This window comes from Melitaea cinxia, chromosome 7, assembly GCF_905220565.1.
Source record: "Melitaea cinxia chromosome 7, ilMelCinx1.1, whole genome shotgun sequence".
Lineage (NCBI taxonomy): Eukaryota > Metazoa > Arthropoda > Insecta > Lepidoptera > Nymphalidae > Melitaea > Melitaea cinxia.
This window is the reverse complement of record NC_059400.1, coordinates 16,690,654-16,705,710: the sequence shown is the minus strand read 5'-3', so window position 1 is coordinate 16,705,710 and position 15,057 is coordinate 16,690,654. Positions and strand designations below refer to the sequence as shown.

General features: G+C 32.7%; 1 protein-coding gene across 1 annotated transcript; it reads left to right on the top strand.

Moving 5' to 3' along the window:
- The first annotated feature begins 3,447 nt into the window (after nucleotides 1-3,447).
- On the top strand, nucleotides 3,448-14,993 carry LOC123654917 (dynein regulatory complex protein 11-like). The gene is made up of 19 exons (XM_045590774.1): nucleotides 3,448-3,531; nucleotides 4,744-4,910; nucleotides 5,206-5,417; nucleotides 5,637-5,832; nucleotides 6,023-6,157; nucleotides 6,691-6,802; nucleotides 8,422-8,570; nucleotides 9,200-9,359; nucleotides 9,814-9,981; nucleotides 10,651-10,799; nucleotides 10,866-11,019; nucleotides 11,122-11,225; nucleotides 11,556-11,701; nucleotides 12,190-12,347; nucleotides 12,473-12,575; nucleotides 12,988-13,111; nucleotides 13,262-13,381; nucleotides 14,073-14,145; nucleotides 14,823-14,993. The coding sequence occupies exons 1-19, from the start codon at nucleotides 3,448-3,450 to the stop codon at nucleotides 14,964-14,966; spliced, it is 2,658 nt and encodes an 885-aa protein (XP_045446730.1). The 3' UTR covers nucleotides 14,967-14,993.
- Nucleotides 14,994-15,057: the final 64 nt, after the last annotated feature.

Sequence of the window (15,057 nt, the reverse complement as noted above, 5' to 3'; positions counted from 1 at the left end):
TACTCTATCTCCCGAAATTCCCACGAAATCAGAAATTATACCCAGGGCTTGGTAACGATACCGATATCATAACCTCTGACGTCACAAAATCGACGCGCGGGAATCCCCGCGCCGCGTCAAGGACGATTGATAACTTTTACGCACCCTTGTACTTTTGCTTACACCTTTAATATACCCTTTATGCTTAAAATATTATAAAATAACTATTTGTGTTAGGTAAAAGTTTGTACTTTTATTTATTTCTATTTGATCGCATAACTTGACACATGGCAGGGATCTTTATTTAACGACGTCAGAGGTAATTTTATCGGTATCGTTACCAAGCCCTGGTTATACCAGTGAAACCGCAGGATACAAATAGCGTTTTGTAAAATAAATAATCCAGGACACCTTATAGGTATGAGAAACGGACACGAGCTAATCCCACAACGCCCGTCATCATTCCTGTTCCACATTTTCGGCTGTATCACGTTCTGTCCCCGGAGCTGCAACAGAACACCGCTAAATAAATTCACGTTGAAAAGCGTCTCCGAATGTTATAAAGTATGACGGCAACAGTACGTAATATTTTTATTGACGGTTAATTTAATATATTTTTGTTATTATATCTGATACCTGTGACTTCAATTGTGTTTGCTTTTGTAATAATAATAATATGTATTGAATTTATCGAACACTATTATTATTCATCCCTTGAATCTTCATATTGTACACTTTTTACTCTTTTCACTACCATATTGTATCCTCTGCCCTAAAGCTATCGCCTTTGTGCATCTTTGTTTTCATTTGCTACTGTGTTTGTTTGTATTTTTGTGTAAAGTAAAGTAAAATAAATTAATAATATCATCCATCGCTGACAAACAACGTGAAGCGTATATATATATACTAGCTGTGCCCGCGGCTTCGCCCGCGTTGAAATCAGTGTGACGCCAAGTTTTCCCGGCAAACTTCCAGTGAAACTCTCATCATAATCGGCTTAGCCGTTCCATAAGCCTTCCTTTTGAAACCTTCTCTCCATTGGTGAAACCGCATGAAAATCCGTTCTGTAGATTTTGAGGGAATCGATCACATACACTTTTGGGGACTTTGTTTTATAATACACCAACTGCTGCCCGCGACTACGTCCGCGTGAAGCGCGCGTCGCGTTTAACAAAATAGTTCGTTGAATTCGTCGGAATTGTGGTATGAAATAGTGTAGTAATAATATAGTATTGTAGTGTAAATATGTTTAAAATATACTGCATACAATTTAGTTTTTAATATGATTCTACGTAACTATATGCCACGGAATAGCGTAACGCACATTCCTCCGTGACTCCGTGACGACAGGGGTAAAAAGTATTCTAGTAAGGCAAAGGTTAGATATTGTAAAAAATATATTTTTTTGTGCTACTTATAAGTGATCAATATTAATGATTCTGGAACACATAGGGTTGCAACGCGGTTATTTTCCTTTAAACCGACCATGCTGTATAATGTTTCATATAAACTATCAACCCCAATTAAACCCCCTTAGCGGTGGAATATCGCAAAATCCATCCAGCGGACGTCTACTAATTATAATCTACCTCCCTGCCAAATTTCATCTTTGTCCATCCTGGATGAATGGACCATCCAGCAGTTTTTGAATTCTTGTGATGAGTGAGTCAGTGACCTTTCTCTTTTATATATATAGATTACGATACATTATTTGGACACCTTATCACCACCTATAGAGCATGCATTTTAAATTTCAAGTCTCTTACTTCAAAAACACAGGACTTTCATACAAACTTCCAACCCCCGTTTTATCCCCTCACGACTCGAGTTTCATAAAAATCGTTCTTAGTAGATGTCTACGCCCTATAAGGAACCTACATACAAAATATCAAGTTTGTAGCTGTTATAGTTTCGGAGATTTCGTGATGAGTGAGTCAACCTACCATCCCCCGTTTTAATACCAAAAGGGTGTTGATTTCTAAAGATAAATTATTTGGTTACCTTTTCGCCATCTATAGAGCTAACATTTTTGTTTTATAAAAAAATGCTTTTCCAACAATTCCCAGAGGTGTATAGAATTTTTATAGTCTCTTATGGAGATCAATGTAAAAATTCCATTAGTATCGGTTTCCTTTGAGGAAGGTTTATGAAGGAAATATATTTTAAATAATGATTCAATTATTTTCAACTCAAAATATAACTATCATTTCGATACAAAGTTATGTCAATTCATTTTATCACTATGTGCTTAGTTACTTGTTTTTGGTGACACTTTTCTTACTTCTTATACTAATTTGTCTGTCTTTCCACCTACGGCTTCATTTGCGTGCATGATTCAACTTTGGTTGCTCTGTTTTTCTTCAATTAAAATATAGTAGATACAATGTCACTCAGTAAAATCAGTAAAAACGAAGCATTCTTCCAATAACATTTTTTTCAAAATCGGTCGCATACTTTTTGAAATTACTTATTACACACAATCGAAAAATCAAGTTTCAAATCAAGTTAGATATAAGGTATAAATACCAGGTATTGATAAATATTTAATTTAATTACATTCATCTCTAACTCCTATAGACACAGCCCTAATGTAGCGGTAAGATTTATCAAAATAAGTAGAAATGTTAAAGATCCGAACGTTAACAATGAAACGAGAAAATATCAAAAGCAATATACTTTTATGACGCGCAAACAAAAGCCGCAGAATCGCTCGAGTGGCGATAAAAGATATGTAAACGACAAGGTGTCACTCGCAGGGCGGAAGAGTTTACTACTTCCGGCGCAAGATGGCTGACATTCGCGGCAGGAAACTTCGCTGCCAGATAAAACACCTCCTGGAAATTATAGGGCGAGGCATCGATTCAAATTTTGTGACTGTTTTACCAGACGTTAGTTAAAGTTATTAAAACATATTTTTAAAGAAATAATTATGCTGTTACGTCTTTTTAACTGTAATAGAACTTTGTTTATCAGTTTGTTAAACTACTATCTCCTATTAAGAGGAATTACCTTCTCTTCGTATATTAATATAAAGATAATAGATGCTATATATATGCTACTATGTAATAGATGCTATTTATCTTCCATATACTATCACTCGATTGGCCTATACGTCTGAGGAGATGTTTTGTTATGACGTTGTCACATAAAACTATCGTCCGTAAACCAACTTTACAAACAACTAATTTTTTTACCATAAATTTTCTCCTCGAAAACATTGATGTCTAGCAAAAACAAAATTCGTATTTGTACGTAGTTTATCCACTAAAGAATTATTGCATATTTTAATCGTGATCAATGTTTGACCACCTACTTTTAGAGTAATATAGGTGCAATCAAATCACTTCACACAAAAATGCTTAATGAGAATTTTGAGGCTTAATGTAAGATAGCCATAACCATCTTGATTAATTTTCGGGCACATTTTTGATAAATACGATGTAAATATATTTTAAGGAAAAATTAAAAATGACGAGTGATTATTACTTTAAAAAATGGAAGAATACACTAGAGAAATTAAATAACATTGTAGAATTGGACCTTGAATATCAGGTGAGTTCAAGGAACTCTATTTCAACACACTATAACATTATACATATACTACTTTTCTGGACATGTCCAAAATACTAATAATCATGAAATTTGATATAGTTTGTAATAACTGGGTTTATTAAAGTAAAACTTCTTCACGCGCGTTTTACTTGGGGGTTGGGGGTGGTAAGTTGGTTAATGCGTGACGAGAGAGTTACGACAACTATGATCGGGCGAGGCGATTAGAAGTTGAGTAGCAAATATAAGTTAGTGAAGATAAAAAGTTTTACTTCAGTCGTATGGAGTGGCACACTCGTTTTTTATATTACAATGGGCACAATAGAAAAGTTTTGTTCAGACCATAATCTATACATATAATACAATGGTAAGATAGTCAAAACTGTACATTGAATACTTTTTTAAAAGAATACTTGGGGTGTGATCTTCAATCGATACCGAAGCCAACAATAGTTTTTAGAATTTTTGTCTCTTTGTCTGTTTTTCTGTTTGTCTGTATGTATGTCCGGGATAAACTCAAAAGGTACTGCATGGATTTACTTCAAATTTGGCTCGAATATTATTAAGAATTTGGGTCAACATATAGGCTACATTTTATCACGCTATCACCTACGGGGAACAAGCAGTGAACCTTTATTTCTTCAACGCATTCTGTAACAACGTGTAATCTAACGACGCATATTTGAATGTCGTTGTTATTATAATAATAACCATTCTATAAGCTAGCTTCACACTATAAACTTCACGCAATATAAGTAACTTAGGCCTATAAATATAATTAAATGAATATGAGTAGTATCAAGACAATTTTAAAGCAGCGCCATCTATGAGACTTCAAAAACATCATCATCAATCCCTTTTTGGATATAAATAATTTAAATTTGATCATGTTGGCGAGGTTAATAGTTGTTTTTAAAAGTCATAGATGGAGTTGTGCATTGAATGTTAATTATTTGTAGGTATTTTTGGTGCTGTATAGCGTTCACGCAGACGACGTCGCGGGCAGCAGCTAGTAATTCTCATATTTTTCAAGGATTATTCTATGACATGATTATTATTCTATGAGATGATTATTCTATGTTTTCTAGACTAAATAACACTTAGACTTAGATCTTCAAAGAAATCAGAGGATTTTTTTACAAGATCGTTCTTTTTACCGAATATCAACATTCGCAATACTCGTTTAAGTTACGGAATTTACGTAATTATTTCCAGGAAATAAAAGCCCATGACAAAGAAATATGTGACGCAGTCCAGCGACTGACTGCAATGCTTGGAAGTTACATAGTTTGCTACAATGACGCTTTGGACTGCCTCCAACATAATCTACAGCTACAAAAGACTGAATACATTGCTAACGTCGTCAAAAGTGTTGTTGCGAGGTGAAATATATGTGATGATAATTATTTTATTTATTACATAACCAACTAGACGTAAATAAACAGACACAACAAAGAACAGACGGACAACAAAGTGATCCTATAAGGATCTGTTTTTTCTTTTTGAGGTACGGAACCCTAAAAAGTAATTAAAAACATTTAAAATTGATTTAAGTATTCACATAATTTATCCTTTTGGTATAAAAAAAACGACAATTTAAGGAAGGCTTCAAAAACCTCTATAGAATCATAAGTAACTAAACTTATATATCTACAATTTCAAATATTTTCATTTTAGGATTCTTGAACTCAAACACCAAATAACAAAATTGGAAGGAACATTTTTTCAATTTTTAAGCAATGGATTGATTGAACAAAAGTTGACACCAGATGATACTGAATTTTCGGATGTTCCCGTAAAAAATGAAAGGTCAGACTTAGTTAAATCTGCGGTTGAAGAGGCTTTTCTAAAGGCTAAAGAAATAAAGGAAGCTGAAACAAAAAAACTCGGTAAATGGTTTAGTTAATTATTTATTGACTACCTTTAGGCCTTTTCAAGTCTCATCTCATCTAGTCATCACTGATGGTCTTGCATCACTTGCAATTTAGCATACATAAAAATATTAGGTAGAGCATATAAAAACCACACACATCAAGACAAAAACTATGTCATATAATTGTGTGAAATAATTCATTATATTTAATCTACAAAATATTTACGACTTTTAGACGGTGAAAAAGATGACCAATTACTTGAGGACGATGTATTAGAAATAGCTTGGTGGGAAAATGAGAATGAGAATGTTAAATCCGAGCACAAAGGAATCAATGTGGCTACAGTTTATGAAGTAGAAGAAAAGGTATCAGAAGAAACGTTAATGAGACGAGGTCTCGTTGCATTGATACAAGCGCATGAAAGATCTAGGTTAAGCAAAATTTCAGTACCCTTTTTTATAAATATTTTCGAACATTTTAGATAAATAATAGGACTAATATTTTCGATTATAATTAATTTTTGGAGGAACTATAAAACATTTTTAAATTCTAATAAATGTATTATGACCAAGCATAATGATTTTACAAATAATTAATTTATTTTTTAATGGCAAATATAGACAAGTAATTCGACATAAGACACACCAAAAACAGGAAAGGGAGTTCTGGGAAAAAGAATTAAAAGGTACATTAAAACCTAGTGCACCTTTTGAATTAAGAGAAAGAAGTGCGAAACTTATACAAAAAGTTTTAAGGTAAATGGTAAATTCGTAAAATAAAATTATTCAAAATCTCTATCTTTATTATATTTATTTATAATTATAATAAAACCGTAACCAGGGAGGTCCAATTCTGTTTACTATAGATATCTTGAAAACATTTTTGAGAACACTATAATTAATGTCAAATTCACAAATGTAATCTTTTTCTGCTTTTACTATCTGTCTATATTTTGGCGCGTATCAAACTTCTGGAATAATCTAATCATTACTACCTTTTTAACTTTTTATTAGAAATTAAATATGTTAAGAATATCCAGTAGGTGGTATCCATGTTTTAATGCTCGATAATTTAGTATTTACAAATAACCCAACACACAACATTCTGCATTCAAATTCAAATTTCAACTTCAAATTATATTAAATGATCGTGAAATGCGTAGAAATATTAAATCGTACAGCTCTCCCTAACTAGCATAATCTATTATGTAGGCGTAATGAAAAGGATGACAGTCGCAAACGAAGTAACGGGTTTAGCTTGTATGAAATAAAATAGTTGTGCGTTGCAGAGAATATTTTGAGTTAAAGAGAAAAAAGAAAAGAGATTGCAATCGAGATGAGCTGCTTCATCTGAATTACTGTAATAAAATAAATGCCGAAAAATCTCAACTAGATAAAGAGGTACGAGTAGATAATGTTACAATAAATTTTTACTTATTTATTTAATAAGAACTACCAACTGCAACTGGCGGTTTATTAAATATAGCCACTACCTCTCTCAAATGGGTGTCGTAAGAGGCGACGCAGTGATAAGAAAGTTACTATATTGGCCGGGGACTATAGGAGCCGACCGATGGCGGGATAGCTATGCAAATGCTGGCTATAAAATATGCAGCCCGCCTGCCCGGGGTGGCGACTATGGGGTGGATGGATGAAGGGACTGGTCCACAAGCTTAAAGTCACTGAACGTGAACTGTAAGGGCTTGTGGTCTCTCTCAAAGATAGGATTAGGAAAGAGACTATACGTGAAAGAACGAAGATAACTGACATAGGCCACAAAATTAGCAAGTTGAAGTAGCAGTGAACTGGTCACCTGTGTCGCAGGACCGGTCTGGCGCGAACGTGGGGAGGCCTAAGTTCAGCAGTGAACTGTAATAGGCTGTACTTACTGACTGACTGATCAACAGAAATACATATTTAAAATTCCAACTAGTATTATAAATACTAATGACGCCGCGTTGCCGCAGCGGTCACAGCCATGGATTGTACCTATTGCGCTGGCGGTTGCGGGTTCGATCCCCACACATGACAAACATTTGTATTGGCCATACAGGTGTTTGCCGTGGTCTGAGTGTTTGTGCAGTCCTAGTGGGTTTCCCGACTGTGCCTCGGAGAGCACATTAAGCTGTCGGTCCCGGTTGTTATCATGTACACCCGATAGCGATCGTTACTCATAGTAGGGAATATATCCGCCAACCCGCATTGGAGCAGCGTGGTGGATTAAGCTCTGATCCTTCTCCTACATGGGGAAGAGGCCTATGTCCAGTAGTGGGACATTACAGGCTGAAGCGATTATAAACACTAAATTTTTGGAGTTTACTCGTTAAGAATAGATTTTCGTATAAGGTCCCCTGTATGAAAAAATATGAGTAGTAAAATCTGCTGAACGAATTACTTCGTTACGTTTCTCGTAACGCCATGTATTGGAATGAAACGTCGTCGTCTATCGGATATCGTCTGATAGACGACGTTTTCTAATAACGTCATCGATCGATCGATAGATTTTTGAATGATTTATTTACCGTTTGATATGGTATTTATCTCTTTCTTAGACTCCATTCGTGCGTCAAAGCTAAAACACACACTTTTTTATTATTATTTTATACAACTACGTCGGCGAACAAGCGTACGGCTCTCCTGATGACAACCGATTACCATAGACTTTAGACGTCTGCAACATTAGAAGCATCGCAATAGCGTTACCGATTCTAACCCCAATCCCCCCAGGAGCTCTGGTCTTCTTATTCACCACAGGAACATAACACTGCTTGAAAGCAGTATTATGTAAGTGTGATCTTCTGTAAGGTTGAGGTACTTCCCCAGTAGAGCTGCTCTAGATTTTGAGCAATTAAAAGTCGTGCCGCCATACCATCATTTTTAATTTTCTTTTATGCAAACCTGTAAATAATGAACACAAAAAAAAAAGATTTTTTTACATTTTTTGTACCGTCGCGTCTTTCGGAAGCTGTGCGCGTACATGCGTTTCGGAGATTAATTTTTATTTCTTAATTTTTTTTTAGGCTAAATCAAAATATGCGGAATTATACAAAAAATACGAACATCAGAGAGTAATCGATTGCCTCAACTATAAAGAAAAGTTTATGCAAAGAAGAAGAGGTGAAATTGCTGAAGAATTTCGTGATTATATACGTGGCTGGTTCCAGGAATGGTATAAAATTTTATAATTACAAAATTGGATACATTACATAAAAATTAAAGATTTTTATTAAGTATTTTTATCTCTCTATATATTTTTACTATGTTTAGTAGATTTCGCCTTTCTCAAATAATCTTATTTTATTTGGATAAATTGTTATTACCTTGTACTTTATAAGTTTATTTGAATTTTAATTTTTAATAGTTTGTTTGAAATACTGTAGTCTTTCAAATATTAAAATAATAAATTAAAGTATAGTGGTAATTTCTAAGTGTAACTCATTCAAAAAAAAAATATTTTTTATTTATTATTTATACAATAATAAGTATACATTAAAAAATACAAAGAACACAAAAATTATGATAAGTTGTCTATTCATTTATTTTTCACTTGTCTTTTTAATTTGTTTTCTTTTTTAAAATTAAATTTAGGGACATTTGTCCTAAACAGCTAGTCTCATTGTAACTTTTACAATAAATGATGTCAACACGTACAAAAACAAAGGCAACAAAAAAAATAAACTATTAGCTAATTTATAAAATTCAAAAATCATTTTAACAGATACCGTCACAACATCGAAAGTCATTATTTATATCACAGCTTTCAATTTATATTTCTAAATCGCAGTTAATAATTCATAGGTATGAAAAAATCAAGTTATTCAACGACATTCCAAAGGAGAATCAAGGGGGCGCAGCTCTAATTATAAAAGACGAAGTACCCTCGCCATTAGAATGGCTAGAAAAATATCAAATCTATTTAGAAAACAAGAAAGCTAATAAAAACAAGACTGCATTACAGGTTTGTTTGGGTAAAATAGTATATTAAACTATACGAAGGAAGTCCTAATACAATTAACCTTTAACTACATCTCAGTATGCTAGGAAGTATCGAAAAAAATACTTATTTGCACCTCATGTGAAGAAATATAAAAGAGATCAAAATTATAAATAAATAAATAAACGCCTCACACTCAACGGCCCCCAGTAGGATTTTCTTCTAAATCCGGAAACACACAATACACAAGCATAAACGCCCAGAACACGACAATAATCAACATCTATATGGCCAATACAAATATCTGTCATGAGCGGGGATCGAACACGCGACTTCCATCTTCCATCGCAACAGTCAGTACTGTGACCGCTGCACCAACTCAAATTCAATCAAATACTCAAATTCAGTCAAATTTATAAGTTTGATGGTTATTGATAAATCTCTACGGCAATTATAATATCACAGTTTATTTTGATAGTTAAAATGGGAAAAACAACAATTAAAAAAAGAAGAAATGGCTTTGAAGAAGGAAGAATTAAGGAAAAAGAAATTGGAAGCGGATCTTCTAAAGAAGATGATGAAAAATCCTACGTTACATCCGGGATACCACTATCCTGCCTCAAAAAGAACTGAAAATATACTTACTGTTAGCTTTCCTGCTGTTATTTTTAATATTTATTCCATGAAGCATATCGTCAATCATTGAACTAAAGTAAAATAAATAATACGCTGTGAGTCGCAGAGCTACGTATAAGCTTCTTCTTGAGATTTTTAGTCTAAGACTCTAACGTCTTAATTTAAATTTGTAAAAGTGCGAAAGAAAAAAAGTAGCATATATACTTGTCATCGCTGTTACATTTGTTATAACCACAGATTGTCATTTGAGAAGTAATTACGGAGTAGTTTTTTAATCAAAACTATTCTACTATTTTATTGTTACATTTATATCGTAAAATAAAATTCAGGCACACTGCTAAAATGAAGATTAGAGGCTAACGCCGAGTTGCACGAAACAAAATTAAAATTTAAGTAGAGATCAAACTAATTTAATCACAAGAATTTCATACAATTCTTGCGATTAAATTAGTTTAATCACTACTTAAATTTTAATTTCTTTTCGTGCAACTCAGCGTAAGTGTCATACCTCACATTATTAACATAATGTTATTAAATAACATATATATGAGTAATTCAAACATTTATTTATTTCGCAAATATATTTGTATAATTTCACGGAATCCTTTACTTTAAAATGTTAAATTAATCGTATATTTTTGACCGATCATGATATGACCAAATATCGTATTAAATACAGGCAATAAAAACATATAAGAATATGTGGTCTGCCGTCGACGATGAAGCATCTGTAGAAGCAAAGGAAAAATATATAAAAAATATCGACAATGAACAAATATGTATGGAAGCTAAAATGGAAATTTGTAATTCCATTGATGACGATATGAGGTAAGTATAGACCTTTAAACTAAAAAATACGACGTAAATTTTGCTAAGTGGTCTGATTTTTTGTAGAGAAGAGCTGAAAGTACTTAAAAAAGCTTTAAAAGAAGAATATAAAAACAATGGAGAAGAAATGCCGAAGCCAAGAATAGATAAAGTACAGCGTAAAAAGAAAAAACGAAGAATCAAAGAAAAAATAAACGAAGATGTACAAGATAAATTAACTGTTAGCATGCATAAAAAATATACAGTAGATATTATTTATTAATTTTTAATAGTAACCGTGGTTATTTATTAAAACGATGATAATCATACACTTTCGTTTCAGAATCTTGCGATAAGTGGAATCTTGAAAGAATATCCAAGAACTAATTTTCAAAATTTCATCGGCGATGTTAACTTTGCAGGCGCAGATCTTCGGTGTGAATTACGGTAAAGTAAAAAATTCCTTTTTTTTTATTGTTTTAATCTGGTATCTTCGGTTTTAATTTGAAAAATATGCCTGTTATAAGTTGGGATGTCCTTAATCTATGTAGAAAATTTAGTATAATCCATATTTTATATTCCAAACTTAGGTTTATAGCAACGGCGTTAAACGTCAATTATTAAAAATTGATTAACTCAACCTGTAGTGTCCCACTGTTGGACATAGGCCTGATTCTCCATGTAGTCAGAACGTAATCCAGTACGCTACTAAACAGAATATAATATAATTAAATAGTGAGCAAGTCGATAGAACTATCTAGAATAACATACTTTTAGATCTGTTGTACCTTTTGGTGGTGAAATAAGAAATATTTGGTGGGAAAGATGTAGAGAAGTTATCCATGGTTTTAAGAAAATATTGCTGGTAGGGCCAAAGGTTAGCGGTAGGACGACGCTTGTCCATGTCATGGCTACAGTTAATGGTAATTAAATCACAGTTTTGTATCAAATTTGTTTTTTACAGTGACTGTGAACTTTATTGAACTAAACCAGCCTCTTAACGCCGAGTTGGATAAAGTCCTTCTTTCCTACTTAAGAAAATGATTGGTTAAATAAATCGAACCCACTGCTCCTTTACGTTTTTATACCAAAAGTAGCAATAACTATCAGGTGTTTTACGTGTTTATGAGAACACCCAAGTCCGATGGCTTTGTGTAATCCTTGAAACACGATGATGAGAGCCACAACTACCTATGTATAATTTCTCATACTTCCAAAAAAAATTGTAAACTTACAAATACTCATTCCGTAATGAAATCGTTATAACTATTATAATTTTTAAATTTTTATTTTACTATAGAAGATTGTTTTTTAAGTTGAAAACGAATCTGCGAAAATTTCCTCTCAGAATATTAGCAAGAGAATATACTTATTCTAATAAATAACTAGATAAAATTATATTCGTTTTCAGAAGCTGTACTTTATGAGTTAGACCCGAGTGAGATTGAAATTGAAAATGTTACCACACTGTATTTACAGCAATTAATTAATAACGTAGCTGTTTGTGCTAAACATACGCAACCTTCACTAATTTATATAAGGCATATTGAGCTACTTTTTTGTACCAAGGTAATAATATTCTGATAATATCATTTTTATATGTATAATTTGACAAGATTCTGTCACTTGATGGCAGACTTATAAGTAAAGAAAATATGGTAACTTAAAATTGAATGAACTAATATATTTTATAGGTCCCACCAGCAGAAACATATAGAAATTATGGTCTAATAAAACGTTTCGTCATACTTAAATTATTTAAAAAGATTAATAAACAAGACAACATCACAATAATAGGTAAAAATGATGACAAAATTTAGAAAAAAGTAGGAAAAGTAGACATGGACTAAACCAAAATATATTTAGGAAGAGGAAGAGGTCCAACGAAGCAAAGCTACAATTTTAATTGCCGCCAAAGCATTATTAATAGAAGAAATTATTGCCAATTAGAAGAAATGAAACTTGGCTTATTGTTAGCGCAACTGACTAACGAGTACTCACTGACTAGACTTTGGTCAAACTTAAAAGTATTTCAAACGCGTAGTTTACTGTTCTAATTTTCGTTTTTTTCATTCCTTAGTATACAAATAAATTTGCTAATTTGAAACTAAAACTAGTTTATTCGTCATTGTAGTAAAAAAATGCTTTGAGATTCAGCATTTTAATTTTTTTCACATTCTGTTTTAAATAAACGAATAAAATATTACAGGAAGTTGCACAGAACCATGGCTGACCAAGAGTACGGAGATGCTGAAAAAATTCAACTCAGTTTTACTTTTGCCCGAAACTAACTACTCCGAAGTACATCTCATTCTTAGAAACTGGATACAAAAGTAATTTTCTTAGATCCACTGCCTATTATTATAAAAATACTAATAACCACACACGTAACTTTATTGCATAAACTAGACAAAAACTGAACCCTTTATTTTGTTTGAGTTAAATCGAAGTATTTTCATATATTTTTTTCACCTTCATTTCAGTAACCGCATAGTACCATACAATTTGGACATTCAAAGTCTAGCACGTGTTCTTCAAGGATATTCATTTGGGACTATCATAAATAAATTGGACGATTTTCTGAGTGCCGAACGAATCGTGCAGTAAGTGGAATTTATTACCCACTGTAATGTCTTATATAGAAATTCACCACAAGATCTTAAGGTATATAATGCCTGAAGGCACCAATTACCAGAAATTTGTACTATTTTGACAAATGAATACAGTTTCCAGCTCCGCAACAGCTCTGGGGGAAGGTTGGGGATAAAGTCGGTACAGTAAATTTAAACAAAACTTACAATGATCCTGATGTTACAGGCTACGATATCATCTTACCATCGGGTGGACCGTACGCTTATTTTCCACTTTTATAGTATAAAAAGTTCACTGAGTAGAGCACAGCCGGAAATATCCTGCTCAAAATTTTGAGAAGCCTCTGGTAAAGTACCTCAACGGTACAGATCATGGCTAAATAACACTGCTCCCAAGCAATTTTGTGTTCCTGTTGTGAGTAAGCAGCCAGAACTCATGGGGGCAGCTCGGAGGTAGGGTCGGCAACGCACTTACAATACTCCTGGTATTTCAGGCACCCATATCCTACGGTATCCACTTACCATCAGGCGGACCGTACCCTTGTTTTACTACTTTATGGTAAAAAAATATCCATAAAAAATGACTTCTTATATACTCATTTATCTGTACCTACTTGAATTCGAAACTAATTACTCTTCCTTCGAGGAAGTAAGTTAAAATATAATTGGTAAGAAATTAACTTCGAGCTATTTTTATTTTCAGTATAGCAGCTCATGGATTAAATACAAGGGACATTTACAATTTCTTTTTGGATGATGAAAGTGAAACAGTGATTGTAAGTAACTTACAATAAATGTGTATTTTTGATATTTTAAATACATTTATAGTAAATACTAGTGGATAACAAGACTTTGTCTACAAAAAATACTGGCCAAATCAGGATTTTTATGGTCACATATATTTAAATCTTTTCCCCGGCTTTACTGCTTTGTAACTACTTTATTTTTAATAAACTATTAATTTTTAGGACTATTATAACTTTTAAATTTATAGGCTCTTAATTCTGGAACGGGTAAATTTTATCTTTATATGAGCTTTACCTTAAGGGACTCAAATTGTCAAAATCTCTTGACCTTAAGGTGTTAAGAAACTGTTTTATTTATTGTGATTAGGTATTTTAAATTACCAATAGGTAAGTAGTAACGTAGTAGTAGTTGTATTAGTGAAATTCGCGTAAATATTAGATGTTTTCTAAACCTACTACTTTTTTACTAATGTGTTCCAAGTCTAAGGCCCTCACTTTTAACATCATTCTTTGTAGTTTGAAATGAAAAAAAAACTTGTGTCATTCATTTAAGCATTGCATTGTGTAGAGTACACGGCGAAATATTCTTAGGACTCTACGATGTTACTATATTCGTATTGATTTTTTTAACAAAAAGTGACTCGGCATTGAAAATAAATTAATTTATTTATCATATACACTTATATTAACGTATCTTATATCTATAGGATTATCAAAGATATTTAAAATGGTACAACGAAAAAACTCACTGGGGTCAATTAGAAAGAAAATGTTTGGAAGAAAGAAAGGAATTTAAAACACTTGTCGAGACCTGGAAGAGGAAAATGGAAATAAAGAAAAACAAGAAATGAATGTCAACATTAAATAAATATTAATGAGTTTTGTTTTATTTTTATTGATGTCATCAACTGAGCACTCTGTACTTATTCTCAGAAGCATTAC

Bases quoted from the DNA above. Each gene is read 5' to 3' on its own strand.
- LOC123654917 (XM_045590774.1), top strand. From the start codon at position 3,448: ATGACGAGTGATTATTACTTTAAAAAATGGAAGAATACACTAGAGAAA. The intron at 6,158-6,690 runs GTAAATGGTAAA...TGTGCGTTGCAG, and splicing joins CTTATACAAAAAGTTTTAAG to AGAATATTTTGAGTTAAAGA. The intron at 6,803-8,421 runs GTACGAGTAGAT...ATTTTTTTTTAG, and splicing joins AATCTCAACTAGATAAAGAG to GCTAAATCAAAATATGCGGA.